Below are 21,301 nucleotides of genomic sequence, written 5' to 3' on the forward strand. Positions count from 1 at the left end.
ATTCTATTCAATTTTGATCATGGTAGATTGTTTCCTCTTTCTTCTATGTTGTAATTTTAGATTTTGAGAACCTCTTTAGCAAGATTTTATCTTTGGGAATTTTCTGCAGTATGGGTTAAGACTGTCTTTTTAACCTAGGGTTTAGGCAGACAGACAGTCTTGTCATATTTTGTCAGTATTCTGTCTTTTTGCTGAAGATTGAGATTTAGTTCTGAGTTCCAACCTCCCTGTATCTGTCAGGTCATCCCAGGTGCCTGGGATGTTTGTGCTCGCTTAACAGGGTGGGAAGCTTAGGTCTACAGAGGGGACATGACCTGCCCCAGATTCCAGGTCTCTTGATTCTCCCAGATCTTTCAGTTCATTCCTTATCCCCTGGGTCCCTGGCCTTATTCCCTCTGAGCTCCTGTGCTGTGGGTGGCCAAGCAAGGAAGGGCAACTGATCCTGGGGCTTGGCACTCCCCTGGGTGCCCCATCCCACGGACATGTGTTCTTCCACCAAAGCGGAGGTTTCTGCCTAAACAGGTCCAACGGGCGCTCCTCCAAGCGGAGCCTTGGAGGGCAAGGCCGGCACCATTACCTCCAACGAGTGGAGCCCTCCTAACTCCCCTGAGGGGAGCAACGTCTCTGGGGGGAGCCAGGCATTGGACAAGCCCATCGACAATGATGCGGAGGGTGTATGGAGTCCGGACATCGAGCAGAGCTTCCAGGAGGCCCTGGCCATCTACCCGCCTTGCGGCCGCCGGAAAATCATCCTCTCGGATGAGGGCAAGATGTACGGTAAGGAGCCTGTTGGGGTGGGGTGGTGGGCCCCTGCCCTCGTGATCCAGCTCTGGAAATGGGGCCCGGCAAGGGGCCAGGCACAGCAACCTTGGGGTTCTTCAAGTAATGCACGGGGGAATGACCGCTAGGGCACTTATCAGGTGGATGCTGCTTCCACTGACCTGGGTTCCCAAAGTGTGGGAGGGTGTGTGAGAAGAAGCCTTAGAGTGGGAGGGAAGCTGTGGTAGAAGGCTTGGGAAAGGAGAAGAATAACCCCCTCCCGCCAGAGCAGGCTGGGAAAATCCCATAAGCTGTTCCCCAGGCAAATGCTTCATGAGCTCCCAGCTCCCTACCTTGACTGTGAAGGGAGGTTAGGAAGGTGGTTACTGGACTCACTCATTCCCTCATTCATGCACTCAGTCGTGAGGCTTCTGTGTGCCAAGCCTAAGCGGGGAAGATCTGGACCCTGCTCACAATATGGTGGGGGTAGGTGAGGTGAGCACACACATGTCTGTGCAACACAACAGATGTGGAGTGTTCCAGGAGAGAGTCAAGCAGAGTGCTGTAGACCTTTCCCTCAGGAAAGGTCCCACTGAGCTCAGAGTGATCTGGAAAGGCTTGATCTTTGTGAGTGGCTGAGGATTCAGAACATTCAGAGATACTTTATGTCCAGTAGCCCGGTGGGAAGGACCAAGCAGTCTGCCTGGGGCTGTGCTGACTTTTGGATGGAAGAGAGGTTATGTGGAAAAGTAAAACAAAACCAAAAACTGAATAGCTGTTGGAAGGCCCAGGTCAGGCTTTCATTCCCAGTGGAAAGTCTCCCAGGACCCCCAGCTTGAAACACTGGTCTTGGGCAGGCGGTGGGAGGATTTCTGTAACTGGTTGGCACCATTGACAACAGAGGGCCCTGCCCTGGCTCCCAACAAAATGGTTCTAGGCCAGGTACCCACCCCCAGAAGTTTACATTCAGGTTCTCTCTCCCCCATCCAACGCTGGTGCCCCTCCCTCCAACACGGTAAAGGGCGCTCTGTGAGGGGTTCGTGGGAGCTAGCTGTATTCCCCTCAGAGGGCTTCCGTGAAAAATGACCACAAACTGGTGGTTTAACACAGCAGAAATGTATTCTTTCACAGTTAAGGGGTCCAGAGGTCTGAAGTCAAGGTGTCTGTAGGGTTGGTTCCTCTTGGAGGCTCTGAGGCAGGATCTGTTCCAGCCTCTCTCTTAGCTCCTGGGTCGCTCACAATCCATGGCCTTCCTTAGCTTGTAGCTGCATCACTCCAGTCCATGACTCTGTTGTCCCACGACTGTCTTCCCTGTGTGTCCTGACCTCTTGTAAGGATACTAGTCACACCTAATCCAGTGTACATCTTAGTACATCTGTAAAGATCCTGTTTCCAAATAAGGTCACATTCTGAGGTTCTGGGTGGACAAGAATTCTGGGGGGACACTATTCAACTGAGCTCAACTAGACTGAACATGGGTCCTGTGTGTTACTGCCTTGGGGAGTATAGGGCTCTCACAGCACCTGGTACTCACTCTTTACCTGCAGCTTTACCTACAAGGCCACAGTGATTCCTCTCTTTCTTTAACTTGTTGGGAAAGCAAGGTGGGCAAGGTGGACCCTGGATCTTGTCCTCGGGCACCAGTTACAAGTTCTAACTGCTCATCTCTCCTCACCAGCCCCACCGCTGTGGCTTTGCTGGATCCCTACAGAGTCTGTCTTACTTCTCTGTAGGTGTCCATGCCCTGCATCGTCCTCCCCACACCCCGTACCACCCCTGCTCTAACCACTTTCTGCTCTAGTAGTTGCTTCTTATTTTTGGCCCCTTGGGAAGCCTCATGGAGAAGACGGTGGATGTGTATGGAACACCTGTTGGGTGCTAGATGTGGGATCAAGCACTTTACATAGTTTCTTCCCATAGAGCTGGAGAGGAATGGAGAACTGATGTTCTAGGCTCTTTCTACTACTTTAGTGGAGAATGGGATGGGTATTGATCAAGAGCTGAGGTGTGAAGGTATGAAGAGGTTGGGGGCAAGGGGAGGGCAAACTGTTTAGCTTGAGAGTTGTCAGGGTCTCTTGTGGGGAAGCCGTGATGTGTGCCCGGGACAAGCACAAGTTTTCTGGCAAACACAAGCAGCTAAGAGGCATTCAGGAAAGGGCAAGAGCTGAGGGTACCTGTGGAGATGGCAGAATGTGGAAGAATCAGCAGACATTTATTTGGGTGCCACTGTGGACCAGACTTTGAATGCTGAGATGTTTCTTTGTGTGTGTGTGTGTGTGTGTGTGTGTGTGTGTGTGCATGTATGGTAAAATATATATAACATAAAGTATATTCTTTTAACCATTTGTAAGTGTACAGTTCAGTGGCAGAAAATGGATTCACATTGTGGTGCGGCCACCAGCCCCATCCATCCCCAGAACTTCATCTTCCTAACTGAAGCTTCGTACCCACTAAACACTACATCCCATCCCTTCCTCCCCCCAGCCCCTGACAACCACCATTCTGCTCTCTGTCTCTATGGATGTTACTGCTCTGGGCACCTCTGAGAAGTGGAATCGTATGGTGTTGTTTGTTTGCCCTTTTGTGACTGCCTTAGTTCAGTCAGCGTAATGTCCTCAAGGCTCCTCCACGTTGCAGCCTATGTCAGAACTTCCTTTTCAAGGCCAGATAACGTTCCACCGTATGGATAGACCACAGTTCGTTTATCTGTTCACTTGGTGGTGGATGTCTGGGGAGGGATGCTTAGTTTTATTTAGTGGTTGTGGGTAGATATTTCTCTCCCCATTTCACATGTAAAGGAATTGGGTTAAGAGACTTTGTTATCAGTCAGCAGATGATTGTAACTGAGCCAGTTTGGGAAGTGCAAGCCTGAGATTGTGACTGAGCCAGTTTGGGAAGTGCAAGCCTGCGGGCCTCTGGCAGGCCTTGGGTTGGAATTGTTTGGCTGGAGGGGAGCTGTTAAGTGGTGGGGAAACAGGCTGAAAATGGTGTTTGGCAAACTGCCCTGGCCATGTTGGTGTCCCTTTTGTGGTTCTCCTCCTGTGCAGAGACCAGGAGGGGGATCACACAGGGGAGGACCTGGGAGGGAGGGAGGGGAGGGGTGCAGGGTCCCGGAGCCTCTTAGTTGTGCCAAGGAAGATAGAGGCTCTCAGTGGTCTCTGATACCCTTTATCGCTTCAATCTTTTCAAGGAGAGGAGGGAGGAATTATAATCTCTGGTTGCAGATGCAGAGACAGATAGAACCTCAGAGAGGCCAAGAGTTTCTCCCAGAGTCTCTCAGGTAGTAAGTGCAAGAGCCACGGGTAGAACCAGTTCCCCTACCCCAGTGATGCTCCCCCATCACCCTGAACGGCCTTTGTGTGCTCTGTGAAGCCTGCCCCGCCTGCTCCTCTCCTCCCTGCACCACCTCCCCCTTCTACTTGGCCCGGGCTCCAGGTGGGTCAGGCTCTGGGCAGGGGCACTATGAGTCTGATGACTCACTCAGCCCCCACAGCACCTGTCCTCCCTGACTACAGATCCTGCTGGGGTCCAGACGCTGGCTTATCCCCATCTCCTCTTACCAGGCATGGGGGCTGAGCCAGGGCAGGACCTCGCAGGGAGTCGATGAAGGGGCCCTCACTCAGCAGGGGCTGCCGTCCAGCTGGGAGGTATATATAGCTCTGAGCTCAGCCCCGTGTGTGTGTGTGTGTGTGTGTGTGTGTGTGTGTGTGTGTGTGTGTGTGTGTGTGATGGGACCCGGGAGGTGGAGGAAGAGGGACAGGCTGCCAAGCTGACTCAGACGTCACCTTACTCTGGCTGCTCTCCTGCATCTTCTCATCTTCCCTTGGGGACCCTCTCTTGCCATCCCCCAGTGCCTGAGCCCCTGAGAGCCCCACTGCATACACACCCCGCTTCCCACATTCAGAGGCCATCAGTTGTTTTCCAGGTGGGCCAGCCCAGTGGGGCACAGGGTGGGAGCTGAGGATCATCAGAGTGATTCCAGGGCGCCCAGAGGAGGAATCTAGAGCTGGAGGCTCTGAGGACAGGAATTAGGCCTGCTCCCAGCTCTGGCCCCAGTGCAGCCGAGCAGGACACTGAGGAGGGCCAGGCAGACATGTGGATAGCATGCAGAAGTGCAGCACAGATTAGCGCCTGTGACTTCTGAGCTGAGCCTCCCACATTTGCAGACAGGCTCCTGGGGCCGCTAGCCATCTTCGCTCACGACTGCCTTCATTTGTGCCCCGTCACTGTGTGACCCTCGCCCTGGCATCCCCATGCTGGTCACTCTGACCTCCTTTGGCCAGCCTGGCCTCTGGCCCCGTGGGCAGGTGATGGGGAGGTGAGCGTGGGGCAACTTGTCACCCCCATCTGCCCGCACACTCTGTCTTTCCCCCCTCGCAGCTCTGCCCTGGTCCCCTCTATCTTGCCGTCTCTGCCTTGCCTGCAAGAGGGCTGGCTGGCCAGCTGTGTCTTCTCTGTGTGTCCATTCCTTCCTGCCCACCATGCTCTTGAATCTCCGAGCTCTCCTGGCCTCTCTTCCCTCTTTCTGCTTCTCCTCTCCTTGCTTTCTCCATTGTCTCACTGGGTGCCCTGTGGCCCAGGCTTCTTGTTCTTGTTACTACCTGGGCAGCTCCTCTTGAACAAGCTCCCACTGCCCTGAGCCAGGCCTGGGCTGAGGGCTGCAGCCTCTGTTGTCTACAACTGTATGGGACAGTGGAGGGGCAGGAGAAACATCTTTAGAAAGTAATCTCATGGCACTTATGTTGTGTATAGTGTTACTCAGGGGGCTAGGCTATCTTAGAAGTTTTCTGGAAGGAAGTGTAGTGTGAGCAGGGTAGAGGAGGGAGGTGCTCAGGGAAGGGGGAAGACAGTGAGCACCCACCCAGAGGAGGGACTCTGTGTGGTGGTTTGATGGGCGTTGTAGGCAGGTGCTACGATGACCACTGTCAGAGGTGAAGAGACCCTGTTTTGGATAACTCACACAGCTAAGGAGAGACAGAGTAGGGACTAGGCCCAGGTCAAGGCTCTGGTCACTGAGGTGATGGGACAGCGGTCAGTGCCCTCATCCGAGCTTCTGCCCCCTGCCACCACCATGTTCCTTGGATCCTCCACTGCCCTTTGCTCTGTTGCTCTGTGGTTTCTGGCTCCTTCCATGTGTCCCCCCCCCCCCCACCTCTGGTTTACAGTGCTAACTTCATGCTTTTGGGGGCCTGATGATGTGACCCTCAGTTCAAACTTGCACTGGTGTGGCCTTGGACTGGTGGTCTAACCTTTCTCAGCCTCAGTTCCTCATTTTGTGCAACCGAGGAGTGATGACAGTAAAGCCACCTTTTTGTTTGGTTTTGGTTACATTCATTTATTTTATTGTGGGAAGATATACATCACATAAAATTTACCATTGTGACCATTTTAAGGTACAGTTCAGTGGCATTAAATTCGTTCACATTGTTGCTGCCATCCCTGTCATCTGTCTCTAGAACCTTCTCATCCATCCCAAACTGAAACTGTAGCCATTAAACACTAACTCCCCAACCCCCTCCCCCAGCCGTAGGTAACCTCTGTTCTGTTTTCTGTCCATATGAATTTGCCTATTCTTGGTACCTCATGGAAGTAGAATCAATCATACAATATTTGTCCTGTTGTGACTGGCTTATTCTGCTTAGCACAGTGTCTTTAGGGTTCGCCCTTGTTGTAGCCTGTGTCATAGCTCTATTATTTTTTTATAGCTGAATGATACTCCGTTGCACAGATACACCACATTTTATATATCCATTTACCTCTTGATGGACAGTAAGTTGTTTTCACCTTTCAGCTGTTGTGAGTAGTGCTGCTCTGAACATGGGTGTGCAGGTATCTGAGTCCCTACTTGCAATTCTTGTGGGTATAGACCTAGAGATGGAATTGCTGGATTGAATGGTAATTGGAGGTCACTTGTTGAGGAAGCGCCAAACTGTCTTCCAGTGGCTGCACCATTTTATGTCGTTCCAGTGGTACACAGGGGCTCCAATTTCTTCACGTCTTTGCCAACACTTGTTACTTTCCGTTTGTTTGTTTTTTTAATGGTCATCCTTGTGGGTGTGAAACGGCATCTTGTTCTAATTTGCATTTCCCTAATGATTAGTGATGTTGAGCATCTTTTCGTGTGCTCATTGGAAGAAGACATCACCTTTTAGTGTTACCGCAGGGATGGGAGCCCATGGAGGTGCCCAGAGAGCAGCAGTGGGGTGTAGAGCTGAATGGTACATGTCCTCTGCCCTCAAGGAGCTTGGATGTTAGTGAGGGAGGAAGACAGGCGCTCCAGTGACTTTAGAGAAAGGCACAGACCCCTGTGCACCCGGACTTGGAGGTGGGAGTGGGCACACCCACTTGGGTGGGGATCAGGGAAGGCTTCTTGGGGCGGCAGCCTTGAAGGCCGAGTAGGATTTCACCAGAAGCCTCAGAGCCCTCCAGGGACAACGGTGGTAATAGCTCCGATGTCAGGCCTAATCACTGCCTTCTCAGGCTTCCAGGCTTCGGCAGAAGTTTCTTCTCCACAAATAGCCTCCTCCTCCAGCTGCAGGTGTTTATAGCTTCAGCCGATCCCTGGACAGAGAGGCCCCCAGGCCATCGGGATTAGGGCTGGTTGTGGAGGAAGGTTGGCCTCCCCGCCCCCCCCCCCACCCCCGCCAGTCCCAAGCTGCCAGGGTGAAATGGAGAGCTCATAAGAGGCTCCCTCCCGTGAGAGGCCTCTGGTGAACCAAAACACTACACGTGCAGATCTGTCTCCTTTTGGGTGGGAGGCTCTGTGCCCAGGTTCTCAACTTTTCCAATTTTGAAAACTAATAGCTTTCAGTATAATGGGCCTTATGAACAACCTGAACAACAACAGCTGACCTTACTGACCTTACTGACCTTCTGCTAGGTGGTAGGTGCTTTACTTCCTTTGTGCCATTTAATACCCTTATGACCCAGACAGAGGGCTGGTGCAGAGAGAGGAGGCAATACAGAGGAAATGAGATGCAGAAATGGCCTGTTCCATACAGGGTTGTGCAAACGGGATAACGATTTCAGTGGTAGTGTGTGTTCAAGGAAAAGCCTGGGGTGGCTGGCAGGTACGTGTGACCTGGTATGTGGGGTTGGGAGGAAGTGGTGGTGATATGTGGACCCTGCATCGAGAACGCCCCACCCTCAGCCTGTAGTTAGGCCAAGGCTGACCTTTGTCCATCGGCTGTCCTCACCCATGGTGGGATGGGGCTGTGGACATGAGGTGGGGGCTGTTGGACACATGTCCCCTGACAGATGGGCCACAGTCTGGCGGAGGTGTCCTTTCCAGCCCCACCCAGGCCCTCTCTTGGGTTGGCCAAGGCCACCTGCCACACTGTAATGCCCAGCTGCCCCCACCGAGGTCCAGGCTGGCCTCCTGCTGCCCCAGCATGTGGTCTCTGAACTGGAGGGGAGAAGAAAGGCCTGGGTTTTAGCAGCAAGTGGCAGAGCTGGGACAAGGATGCAGGTCTCTTTCTCTCCCACTAACTCATCTGGATTTTGTACTAGTTTCTTTCGGCCCTTGCTCTTTGCTGACCTTGGCTGTAGTTTCAGGGCTCTGCCTCTGAACACATGCTCCCTACTTCTCTCCGCTTCTGTCTTTGACTCTGTGGCTTCCTGACGTCTACATCATCCAAAAGCACATTGGTTTCTATCAGCTGTGGGTACCACTGTCCATAAGAGAATGAAAACAGGTGGGCAGGCTTTTGGGTTCAAATAGTCGGCTCTTCCTCCAGCACCTGGGTCAGGTGAGGGGCAGTCAGACATCATCAAGGACTTATTTCATGCAGAGCCCCAGAGAATCGGGGGATCAATCCAGAGGGAGGAGCACAGTGGTCTTGCAGAGGAAGCTCCCAGCTTGGCGAAGGGAGGGCAGTCATTGTATCATAGTCATGAAGCCTTAGAAATGTATGTTCTCATGGCACTTGGAACACTAACAAACTATGTGACTTTCAGTAAATCACTTCCCTTGCTTGGGCCACAGAGTTGTCTTCCTTAGGCTACACTGGACCTGTGGGATCTCCAGGTCCAACCCTTCAGAGAGACGGCCCTCAATCCCATGTGAAATAGAAGTAATTCTGTGCAATACTTAAGAGACAGATTATAGAGCCAGATTGCATGGATTTCAGTCTTAACTACCTGTTGGCCTGTGACCCTGAACAGCTTTCCAAACCTCTCTGTACCTCGATTTCCCTGTCTGTTAAATGTGACAGTAGTAGCAGCTGCATAGAGTTGACATGAGGATTGACAAGGAGCATGCAAATAAAACTCCCAGTACACATCATGTATTTGCACAGGTACTAGCTCATATAAGTGCTCAATAAATAAATGTTCACTATCGTAGCTCTTGTTACAAGAGGGAAAGAAGCTGTAGAAACTCTCCATGTATGTGTAGAGCCTGGATTAGATGCCAGCTGGCCTGGAGGCAGAATGGCCAGCGTGACCTCCAAAGCACCCCAGTGGCAGGAAGGAAGCTGTTTGACCCCTCTTGGCTCAACACACCCACAGAAGCCCAGCACTTCCACCCAGGGAGTGCTCTCTACTCCTGGCATTGCCTCTGATAAGCAGAACAAGGCTGGGTGGAATAATGGTCTGAAATGAGCTGGTAAGGGAGGAGAGGATGCTGTTCCAGAGAAAGAGAGGGAAGATGCACAAGTTGGTAAAAGACAGCTGAGCCAGCCCAGACCCCTTGGGTTTGGCTCCCATGGCCCCCAGTGCTTAGCCCAGGGCCAGGATGGCCTGTCTAGTTCCTGAACTCTGTAGCCGAGGGCAGAGGCAGTTGTGGGGCTAGGAGGGGCTCTGTCTTCATGACCTGGGGCTCTCACAGGAGGCGAGCCATCTGTAATGTCTGGAGTAAGGGTCTTGACCAATGGAGGACACAGGCCTCCTCCCTAGCTGCTGCTGCTGTGTGACATGTACTGTAGAGGATGTGCCACTGCGTAAAGGGCCAGGACGCTGGCCCGGTGTTGGAGGCGAGTTCCCATTAACTGAGCAGCACCTTCTTGGTGCCAGGTGTTCACTGTACCGCCCACAGTGGCTGCACCAGTGCTCAAACCCAGGCAGCTGGTCTTAGATCTGCTGGTAGACAATCTGGGTGAGATTTTCTGACTTCAGTTTTCTCCTTTGGTAATAGGTGTAATTGCTGGCCTTTCTACAGGCAGTAGGGAGGTTTACCATGAAGTTGATGGGGCTAATGCTTCAAGACCATCACTAGTAATGTGATGTCCCTAAACCTTTTATTATTCTTTTTTTAACGTTTATTCATTTTTGAGGGTGAGAGAGAGGGAGGGAACGGGGGAGGGGCAGAGAGCGAGAGGGAGACATAGAATCCGAAACAGGTTCCAGGCTCCCAGCTCTGAGCACAGAGCCCGATGAGGGGCTCGAACTCATGAGGGGCTCAAACTTATGAACCGTGAGATCATTCATGACCTGAGCCAGTGAGATACTCAACCAACTGAGCCACCCACGCACCTCTAAGCTTTTTATTTTTAATTTAAATTTGTAAAGTAGTTTTATTGGAATATAATTGCCATATAGTGAACTATACATACATATTTGAAGTGGATAATTTGGTTGAGTTTTGACAGACATATACACCTATGAAACCAATTACTATCATCAAGAGAATAAACATACCCATCTTAACCTAAAATGATCTTAGCCTAATTTTGGTTTATATTTTAAATTCTTTTTCTCAATGAGAGCCTTCCAATTTTTAGATGCTTTAGGCTCCCCCCAAATCTGGATTTGTTCCTGCATGGAGAGGGTCAAATGAGACCGGGATAAGAAATCACTTTAAAAATTATGTTGGACTAATCAGAAGTAAAAGGGTATTTGCTTTTCTATAACTTGTACCTTACCTATAGAAGGCTAAAGAGCCTTGTGGGACATTTGGCCAGTATCATATCACTATTTAACATTATCCCTTATTCATTTAACAATGTTTGTGGGAACCTGCTACAGAAAACTGCAGGCAGTGTTCTAGGTGTTGGGTGTGAATCCCTGTTCTCAGGAGCTTTCCTTCTGCTGGGAGTGGGGAGGAGGTAGACAGTGCTCTGAGTAGGCAGCTCAGTAAGTAGGCAGATCACATGGCATGTGAGAAGGTGCTATGAGAACAGTAAAGACAGTAGGCAGTCCAAGGTGGGTAGGCGGGGGCTGACCTCAGTTTTCAGGGGAGTGTTCAGGGAAGTGGTCTCTAAGGCAATGGCATCTGAGCAAAGAAGGTGTCAAGGGTGTGAAGGTGAGGTTGTGGGCCACATGTGACTGGGCTGAGAACAGGGCACATAAAGGCTTTCAGATGGGCATGGGTCAGGCAGGTCTTAGGAACAGCCAGGAGACCAAGTAGCAGGTGACACAAGTTCAGGGAGGGGCTGAGCTGGGGATGGAGTGAACAGATCCTGTGGGTCTCTCTAGGCCATTGTAGGGGCTTGGACACTTATAATCTGAGGGAGATGGGAAGCCACTGGAGGGTGTTTGAGCCACAGGATTGCTGTGGCTGCTGTGTTGAGAATAGGCTGATCAGGGGATCCAGGTAGAAGGCTATTCTAATAGTTGAGGCCAGGGAGGATGGGAGCTTGGACCACGGAGGGTGAGGTGGTGAGAAGTGTCTAGATTCCGGTTATACAATTGACCTTTGAACAATGTGGGGGTTAGAGATGCTACCCTCCCCCCAGACACAGTAGAAAATCCACGTATAACTTGAACTCCCCCAGAACTTAACTACTAACAGCTGCTATTGACCAGAGCCTTATCAATAATATAAACAGTCGATTAAGACATATTTTGTATGTTATATCTATTCACTATATCCTTATAGTAAAATAAGCTAGAGAAAGGAAAATGTTATTTAATAAATCCTAAGGAAGAGAAAATACATATGGTATTGTGCTGTATTTATTGAGAATAATTCATGTGTAAGTGGACTTGTGCAGTTCAAACCCATGTTCTTCAAGGGTCGGCTGTCAAGATTTGCTGATATACCCTTTATTTGACAAACAGGGCCAGATTTTGGAGATGCCGACCTGAATGGGGATGTGTAGTCTCTTGCTCTGAGGTGTTGAGAATCTAACAGAAAAGACAGATAGAACTGATAGGTTGCTCCCTGCACACAAGGTGTGGGCTAGAGGAGCAGCATGGGAACACAATTGGTCTCTGATGCCATTCAGACGAGTGCCCCCTGCCTTTCCCACCACCCGCCCCGGGACTCTCCAACTTGCCCTTCTCAAGAGCATGTCCTCCAGCACTGCAGTCAGCTTCCTGGCTCTTAGGAACCTTCTCTCTCCCCTTGCTCTTCTCCTTGCTCCCAGGCTGGTCTCTGAACTACACTACTCCCACAGGCCCGTTTGTTTTACAGGAAAGGAAACTGAGCCAAAGTTAAGGTCTGTTTCCTAAGTCTATAAAAATTTGGTTGGAATAATCTTGAGAAAATACCCTAAAAAGGCCTGTTTTATTTATTTATTTATTTATTTATTTATTTATTTATTTATTTAATTTTATTTTTATTAAATTTTTCTTAATGTTTATTTTTGACAGAGAGAGACACAGAATATGAGCGGGGGAGGGGCAGAGAGAGAGGGAGACACAGAATCCAAAGCGGGCTGCAGGCTCTGAGCTGTCAGCACAGAACCCAATGCGGGGCTCAAACCCATAAACTGTGAGATCATGACCTGAGCCAAAGTCGGACGCTCAACCGACTGAGACACCCAGGCACACCTAAAAGGGCCTGTTTTAAGAAGAGAAGTCTGGGTAAAGGTCCATGGAGGAATAAAATCCCATTGGCCACGGTCCCATAGCTCATTTGTGGAACCACTGGGCTAGCATCTGGCTCCCCAAATCCCAGTTCTGTGACCCGTGTATAGTCACCACTGGTGATGACTTAGACTCTCTGGCAAGTGATAATAGCACTTCATAGCTGCAACATGAGTGTCTCAAGTTAGACATGGGGCAGGACTGTTGAACTTTATTCAGACATTTGTTTAAAGGAGCCTTTGGAATACCTCTCCCTGGAGAGCTTTGAGAAGAGCCATCTTGCTGGATCCCTGTTTTAGGTGCAGACCAGCCGGCAGGTGATATCCTCAGGGTCTGATCCTCCCTCCCTTCTTTCCCTGACACAGACAGTCCAGTGCTCAGGCCAGCTAGTCTTTCTGGCAGATGAGACCTCTTCAGGGTGGCCTCTTAATTCAGCGTTGGCAGTGGGGAAAGGTCAGCTGGGGGGCCAGCTTGGCCTTGGCTGTGCTCTCTGCTTACAGCAGGGTGGCGGATAGCCTATTCATCACCACCACCCCACCCCCACCCCCTGCACCAGCAGTCTCCTTACTCATAGTCACAGTCCTCCAGGCTCAACAAGGGCCAGCAGGACAGGGCAGGCTGTCGGCTGTGCCCTCTGGCCCCAGAGCTGGACCAGGGAGGTGGTAGCTCCTGCTGAAATCCCCTTGCCCTCCCTCTCCCCAGCCCAATGTCCTTCTTTATGGTTTAATCCTACCCAGTGGTCAAGGTCCAGCTGAAGGCTCACCTGACCACCCAACCTGAACTGACCCCTTGTGCTCTGAACACACTGTGTGTTCCCTGTCTGTGGCACGCACTGGAGTTACAGCATGGGCACACGTCTCTCCTCAGCTAGGTGGCAGTTTCTTTGAAGACGGAACCTCTTTTCATAATTGCATTTATAGTAGTAGAGGACACAGGTGGCTCCTCATAGTTTTCTGAGATCCCTTAGATGCAGCTTTAGCCCCTAGCAGGGTGGGCCCATGGCGCACACTCAGTATTACTTGTTGACTGGTTAGAGCCACGGGGCTGGAGTTGTGGTCTGTCTGGGTTTTCTTTGAGTTAAGCGCTTCAGACCTCCTCTCTGGGGACCCTCGGTGTCTCAGCACGTATGTCCCCCATCCCCGCTACTGCTCACAGACCAGACAAGACATCTTGTAAGGCCCTGCTCATATGGAGGTGGTGGAAGCCACGGGGACTGCATGGGGGATGGCCAAAGCCGAAGTGCTTCCCTGCAGCCTCTCAAGTGTGCAGAAGGCCCCAGGAGGAGGCAGGACTGTCAGCCTGCTGTTGTAGAGTGGAGGGGAGGAGGTGGCCTCTGAGAGGGCTCTCCAAGTTTATGTGGGGCCCACAGCCCTGTCACCTCCTTGCTCTCAGGTTACCAGTCTCCCACCAAGGCCTCAGCTTCCTCTTGCTGCTGGGAGATCCGTGGGATCCAAGGAGGGCAGGAGGGAACCTGTAGAATCCTCACCCCAAGTACCCAGTCCAGGTGGCCAGAGGATGAGGGAAGAGATCTCCCAGATCATCCTGTGTGCCTGCCTTTTGTCCTTCTTCTGCTGAGAAGCTGTTGGTGTCTCTGTAGGTCGGAATGAGCTGATTGCCCGCTACATCAAGCTCCGGACAGGCAAGACCCGCACCAGGAAGCAGGTGGGCCCTGAAAGATGAGTGTGGGTCCCAGGGGCAGGTACCTCAGTTCCAGCCTGCTCCCATGGTGGGCCAGGGCCTCTGTAGGCCCCAGTGTGGATTCCTGGTGGGGTTGGTTCAGAGGGGTTGTGTCTTTTTGGTGTGCCACAGATAGTTCAGTTTCCCTGTGGTTCCTGTTGCTATCAACTGGGAGGAAATCCCTCACCTTACAGGGGAGTCAGCAGCCCCCTCCCCTCTCCAGGACACCAGAAGAACAGAGGACAAAGTACTGGCACTATACTTGTATTTATTGCCAAAGTCTGGATTAGCTGGATATGGAGGGACTGAAGGCCCACCATTGACTGGCCCTTTCATTCATTCATTCCACAGATGTGGATTGAGGCTGAGGAGGGCGGTGCTGAGGGTCAGGGAGCCAGAATGGGGAGCACAGGCCTTCTGGGAGGTAGGGACAGGAGCCTTCTCTTCCTGCTGCAGGTCTCCAGCCACATCCAGGTGCTGGCCCGTCGCAAAGCCCGCGAGATCCAGGCCAAGCTAAAGGTAAGGCAAACAGCAGCAGTGGGAGGGAGGACCTAGGGCATGGGTGGGGCCAGCTTCCTAGAAATTGGAGCTCCTTTTCCAGCAGGAAAAGTCTTCCCTCGGGTTCAGGGGCTGGCTGTTTGTGTGCAGAGCCGGCATGCTTGTTGGTGTTAAGAAGACTGGGATTTAGCCTATAATTGTGCTCCTGTCTATGTAGGGAATGACACTTGACTTCAGAGCCGTGTGTGTGTGTGTGTGTGTGTGTAAGTATGTGTGACCACCAGGCTCTAGAGCATCCCCCCTCCCTGGACAGAGTACTTCCCGAATCACAGTGGGATTGTCCTCCATACCCCCTTCCTTGAGGACGTCCTTGAGCCACTGGCCCCTTATTTGCCATCTGCTGAGCCTACAGGGTGGTCAGGCTTGGGAGGCACTGCTGTGGGTAGTGGGGTGGGGGTGGGTTGTACTGTGGGAGCTGGTGGAATTCCTTCCTGCACTCTGCTCTCTGAGATGGGCAGTTCTCTCCCCTCCCCAGGTCAGCCCTACCTTACAGGGCCATGCCCCACAGGACTCCCCCTGGGGCACTCTGTTCCCCACAGGACTTAGGCCTCCTGGTCGCTGGAGCCAGGGGACCCTTTTGGTGAATGGCAAGAGGGAGTGAGCCCCCACCCCACCATAGACACGCTTGTAGTAGAGTTTTCCCAGCTACTTGGCAGGAAGAGCTAACATCTGAGGGAATCAGACTGAGTCCAGCAGTTAACACACTTTTTTTTAAGCAGCCAGGTCCCCCCTTTCCCCCCCAAACAAAATATCACCCCCATATGTTATCAAAGGGGCTACTCCAGTCAAAGCTAGGTTAGTGAGGAATAGGCCAGAGACCCTGCTCCCATCTGTTTCTGATGCTCTGTGGCTCTTGAACCCCAAAGTAGCTCATAACCCAGTTAAAAACCCCTGAACTAGAGGAACTTGAAGGTCCCGTGTGGCTTCAGTTGTCCGTGATCCTGACATGGGAGGCTCCAAATGAGTGGTGGGAACTCCCAGGAAGCCGCACCCCTCTGCCCACTCAGCCCAGCTGTCCCCAGCCCCCACAGCTGCAGCCCGGCACCTCGTTCCTTTGTCCCTGGGACAGCTGGCTGGGCCTCAGCTGTCACTCCCTCTCAAGCCAGCACACGTACCCTCAGACACCCTTGGGTCCTGGAGTCCAACTTGAGCCCCACTTTCCCTCTCCGGTCTGCCTCTCACTGGGACCCTGGCAGGGGGCCAGAATGGAGACAAGACTTTACAGTGTTCTGTTTACAGCCATCCAGGGAAACTTTTAATTCCCTTGGGGACCATCTGTATGGGCACATTTGCTTCAAGGAATCGCACCTACCTTTGTCCACATGCTGTAACTTGGAGGCCAGGGAGAGCCTTCGTAGACCACTGGATGGACATCAAGGGCAGCCATGAGCCCCTTAAATAATATGCAAATATTTATATGAGTTTTCTTGGGGAGATTGGTTTGAGGATTTTGTCATATTCTCAAAAGGGTCTGTGACCTAACATAATCCCTGGTGGACAGACTTCTATTAGATAGAAATCCTCCAGGACCCGGGATTTGGTGTAGCATGCTCTGCCCTTGTACCATGTGAACTTGGATGAGTCACTGACCTTCCTCAAGCTCCATTTGGTTTAAAATGTAAAATGACAGAGTTAAGCAAGTTGACGTCTGAGGTCCTCTCCAGCCCCAAAATTCAGTGACTCCCTGGCCTTATAGCCTGGCCATTTGATGTCACTCCTCATAATGTCCTTCCTACTTCCCCCTGATTCCTGTCCCACCCTGGTAAGGACGTGGTTTCCTGAGTCCCAGTCATTTGTTTAGATCAGCTATCCGGGAAGGGACGTAAGTGGCTGACATTGAGCGGATGGGGCTCTCTGGCTTCATAATGTAGTTGTTAACCACAGAGGTCTGCAAGCTTTGGGAGGGTATGGCCTGCTGCATCATACATGTCCTCCTGGAGGGAGAGGCCTGAGCCAGCTGGCCTGGGCGTGTTTGACTTCTTCCTCCTGAACAGTGCAAGTGTCCTTGGGAAGAGGCCACCTTATGCTGATTAGCTCCCTCTTTGGTTATCAGGGAGCCTCTGAGAGCAAGGCCCAAGTTTGACCCCAAAAGGACAGTGGTTTGAGGATGACCCGTCCACTCAGAAGGGTTTCCTGTGTGTTCTGTGGTGTGCGCTGGGTGCTGGCAAATATCAGTGTCCATCCTCCTCGCTCCCTGCCCCAGTGTCCTCCGCCCCCCTGCCCCAGCCCTGCAGAGGCCCAGAGGTAAATTGATAATGCCAACCGGGGCCAAACTCTCAGGCCAACCATCACCACTGTCAACACCGTAGTCACATAAATTCTCTGAGCCTCGGTTTCTTCATCTTAAAATGGGGATCCTACTGGTCCTGTTGGCCTCACAGGAGTGCTGTGATGTTCAGAGTCCACGTGTGGGTCACCTTGTGCCAAGTGAGTGCAGATGGTCCTGGAGAGGCTGAGTGGAGGGGCCTTTGGAATCCTGCCCCACAATCACGAGGTGTTGGGATGCTGTTGGGGGCCACCAAGGTGGTGCCCGCCTCACAGGGCTACGGTGGGGACTCAGTGAAACTGTCATAGAACGGCACCTGTGGGCTGCAGGGACCTCCATCGCTTCTCTGGGATGACTCGGTTATGACTCAGGACAGATCTGGGTCTACCAACTTCATTACCAAATAACAGCTAATTTATTTTCTCTGTTTAAAAATATTCATCGTAAAGCTAGAATTTCTAATCTGAGCTCCTGAGTTGACATAATCCAATCTTTTGGCCTCAATTAAGCTATACACGCTGAATAATACTTGCCATTCCAGTCTATAAATGTGGTCTTATTTTGGACAAAAACACAGTTCCCATCAGGCTTTTTGAAATACAGAAATCTCAGTACTGAAATACGGTCTCATCACTTTTGAAGACCTGTGGGATTAGGACACTCAGGATGGGAACTGCTGGCTTACACACATATAAAAATTGTTACTACTATTATTATTATCATCATCACTAATGTCATTAAGTGCCTGTTTGTTCCTCACATATGCTTCCCTGAGTACTTCTTTGTTCAGAGCCGGTGCAGGGTGAACCGTTTTTGGGGCCTTTGGACCCAGGGAGGGCAGACCGTACGTGTTTACATCCTGACATGGAAAAGTCTGGGGGTGCCTTGGGTGTCCACAGTGCAAGGGGAGACCCCTGGGGCAGGCCTGAGACAGGTGGGGCCACAGGAGATCGCCCCATGCCTCTAGACAGTTTGTGTGACCGAGGATGACCCCTACTGTCCATTCGAGGAGGGCTCTGACATATTTATGTATCATCTACTATGAGCCAGGTACCATGCCAGCTGCCAGTGGTGTGGAGGCGAGCAAGGACTAAAAAGCTTCTGTTCTTAAAGTATCCCCGTGGAGACACTGCCTGGCAGATGGTCTCCAAAAGGCCCTTTAAGCTCTAATAAAATAGGCTGGACACGTATTTTGCCCCTTTGACAGATGAGGAAACTGATCAGAGAAACCAAGTGACCTGCACTTAGTCACAAACAAAGTTAATAGCACTGCAGGGGCGTAAGCCTCGGCCCTCAGGGCCTTGTCCAGGGCTCTGGCCACTGGCGATAGGACAGCTTCCCTGAGCACAAGCCCGGATCCCGCCTTGCCCATGCCTGCCCTAGTGACCACTGCTGAGGCCCTCCCTTCCAATGTCTCCCCAGGACCAGGCAGCTAAGGACAAGGCCCTGCAGAGCATGGCTCCCATGTCGCCCGCCCAGGCCATCTCCGCCACAGCCTTCCACAGTAAAATGGCCCTCGCCCGGGGCCCAGGCCACCCAGCAGTCTCAGGGGTAAGTGGGGCTGCCTGGAGCCAGAGGCCACACCAGCCCCTCCTTCTCACTCCTCCCCCTCCTGAGGAGCCAGAGGCACTGGCCAGGCCACATTTCTCTCACTTGAGTCCTCCAAGGCCAGGAGAGCCAGGGGGAAGGAGGGACCAAGGGCCAAGGGGCCACGCTGAGGCACAGCTCTGCTGGCATCGGCACCACCTTCTCGGGGGCCTTGACGGTGACACAGCAGACCTCCCACAAGGGGCAAAGCAGCTCCCATTAGCTGACCAACCAAGGAGCTCTACAGAGTTGGCCTGATTGACAGGTGAGGGGGCTGATGCCTGAGTCTTTGGTGTGACACCAGCATGCCCCTGAGCAGCTCTCCACCACTCGGCTCTGTCCCGGCTCCCCCCTCCCCTCTGCTCCTCAGCACTGTTCTCTTTCCAGTCGGAGAGCTGATGTTCAGGAACAAACGCTTGTTTGGGTTTTAAATTTCTTGGCCACGGCCAGCTTGGTCACCCTTTCAGAATGATCTAGAAAGGCTCCTCCTTTCTAGTGCTGTGTCCTCACAAGGTTTTCTTGGCTATAGGGTCTACATGGGTCTTCACCATGCACCCATAGCACTGCCCTAGGCGTGTAGGGAAGGACCTCACCCCATGCTCGGTGAGCCTCTCGTCCAGGAGTTTTCAAAGTGTGCTCCAGAGACTGCTAGTCCGTCAGAATATTGCATAGATAGGGAACAAAATAATTCTGTGCGTAAGGAAGTTTGGGACGCTTACAACTAAATAGGTTTCTTGACCTTGGACTGTTCAGGCCTTATGTGCTGCTACGCACTGTGGGCCTCTAAGGGAGGAATACAGTTGCTGTAATTCTAAACCTGGGGTTTCTCTCAAGGAGCACCTTCTTGGCAGAGTGTGTCTAGAGACTAGAGCTCTTTGAAACACACTTTGGGACACTGCTGTAACCTAGCCCAGTGTAGCAGTGCTGACTCTCCTTACTGCCCACTGGGTCTAGGCCCCCAATCCTGCCTTCCAGATGAGGCCCCTGCTCGGTCTTCCCACACCACGGCCCTGGTGCATGGGGCTGTGCTGACTCTGTGCTTTTTGCCTCCTCAGTTTTGGCAAGGAGCTTTGCCGGGCCAAGCTGGAACATCCCATGAGTGAGTATGGCCTGCTACCAGTTGCTCTCTGAACTGAACTTGAGCCTGTGGACTTGTGCTGTGGAGCCTGGCTCCCAGTATGGGACAGGGTAGCAGTCTGGGGGCAGCCTTTCAGGAGGGGCTTGAGCTTTGGGATCAGGCTGTCCTGCTTTTTAGGCAATAGCTCAGTCTGTGGTGTGGACACTCTGGGGTGGCATTTGCTGAAACTCCAGTCTGTCCAGGGTGAAACAAGGCCAGAGCTTGGGACCCTGAGGGAGAGAGGCTAGGAAGCAGACCTCTGGCTGGCTTGGGAGGGAAGGAAGGAGGGAGGAATGGATTTTCCCAACAGACATGCTGCTTCTGTGGGTCATCCATGAAACTTGAGGGACTTGGCAGGGGAGGGAGCAGGTGGCCAGAGCCCATTAAGGCCACTTATGCTCAGACCACTGGGGCCAGCCACACACAGCGTTGGACGCTGCCAGAGACTCCTGGGCTGCAACCTGCCCAGGGCTTACACCTCCTCTCTCCTGTCTCCGTAGTGTGAAACCTTTCTCTCAACAAACCTACGCTGTCCAGCCTTCGCTGCCTCTGCCAGGTGGGTCGGCAGCGCACAGCTCCCGTGCACCTCGCACACCTGCAGCTCCTGCCCTCCAGGTCCCGGCCCCCCGACAGCTGGATGCCTCATGCCCCTGTTAGATGCTGCCCTGGCGTGTGCTCAGTCTCCTGGCCCCACCCCATTCTGTGCTCCTGCCACGCACACCTCTGCCGTGCACCAAGCCCGCCATACCTCTCGGGTTGTTTGATACACTCAGGGCTTCCAGGGGTGCACACGGGTCAGAGGGGGCGGTCCTTGTGCCCCAGGGCAGCTGTCCCCCAGCCATCTTTCTATGCTGCATGTGTGTCCTGTGCAGCTTGGCTCCTGGGATGGCTTCCCTCTTGGTGATGCTAAGATGTCTCTTTCAAAATGGGAGGTCCAAGGAGAGCGTGGCTTTGTTGCCTGGAGCCACTTGTGAGCAGAGGGAACACTCCTGGGCAGAGGCCTGGAGCATGGGTAGGGCCCCTCCCTCTCACTGCTCAGGTAACCTGCCCTGTCTTTGCTTCTTTCTCATGGAGGTCCCTTACCTCCTTCCTCTCTGAAGGGCAAGACAGGATCCTTCCCCTTAACCACCTTTTCTGGCTTGGGGAATGACTCCCTGCTGACCTTCTGGCCTGGCTGGTTCTGTTCTGAGAGCAGCCCACCACCCTCCTGGTGTCCTTATTGCTACTTTCTCCCAGCACGAGCGATCCACCCTCCTGTGTGTCCCCTCCTCTCCCTGGCCTCACTGTCTTGGTTCAGGCCCACCTACTCTTGCCTGGATTACTGCAGCAGCCTCTTAACCTGACACCGGTTTTATCTCGCTTCCCCTCTTCACCCTGTAATTTACCCCAGGGACCTTTATAAAGCATCAATCCCACCATGTGGTTCCTAGGCTTAAACTCCAATCCTAAAATAAATAAATAAATAAATAAATAAATAAATAATAAACAAACAAACAAACAAACTCCAATCCTGGCTCCCTGGTGCCTTCTGGGTACAATCTAAACTCTGTAGTAGGACTTGCATGGACCTCCTTGGTAATTTAGCTTTC

At 52.3% G+C, this 21,301-nt stretch overlaps 1 protein-coding gene across 9 annotated transcripts in view; it reads left to right on the forward strand.

Annotated features, from left to right (window-relative positions):
* Positions 1-21,301, forward strand: part of TEAD4 (TEA domain transcription factor 4) — a 69,370-nt gene that overhangs the window by 26,894 nt on the left and 21,175 nt on the right. For 7 of the 9 annotated variants that reach the window (XR_008300057.1, XM_027074054.2, XM_053225720.1 and 4 more), the window contains 6 exons: positions 523-777; positions 14,105-14,169; positions 14,641-14,703; positions 18,431-18,559; positions 19,651-19,694; positions 20,213-20,268. Coding sequence is in view for 8 of the 9 variants with exons in the window: in XM_027074054.2 (XP_026929855.2) it covers positions 523-777; positions 14,105-14,169; positions 14,641-14,703; positions 18,431-18,559; positions 19,651-19,694; positions 20,213-20,268 (612 nt within the window). In the remaining variant the exon portion in view is untranslated. The remainder of the gene's footprint in view (positions 1-522; positions 778-14,104; positions 14,170-14,640; positions 14,704-18,430; positions 18,560-19,650; positions 19,695-20,212; positions 20,269-21,301) is intronic. The other 2 variants (XM_027074056.2, XM_027074057.2) reach the window with 1 other exon arrangement.

This window comes from Acinonyx jubatus, chromosome B4, assembly GCF_027475565.1.
Source record: "Acinonyx jubatus isolate Ajub_Pintada_27869175 chromosome B4, VMU_Ajub_asm_v1.0, whole genome shotgun sequence".
Taxonomy (NCBI): Eukaryota; Metazoa; Chordata; class Mammalia; order Carnivora; family Felidae; genus Acinonyx; species Acinonyx jubatus.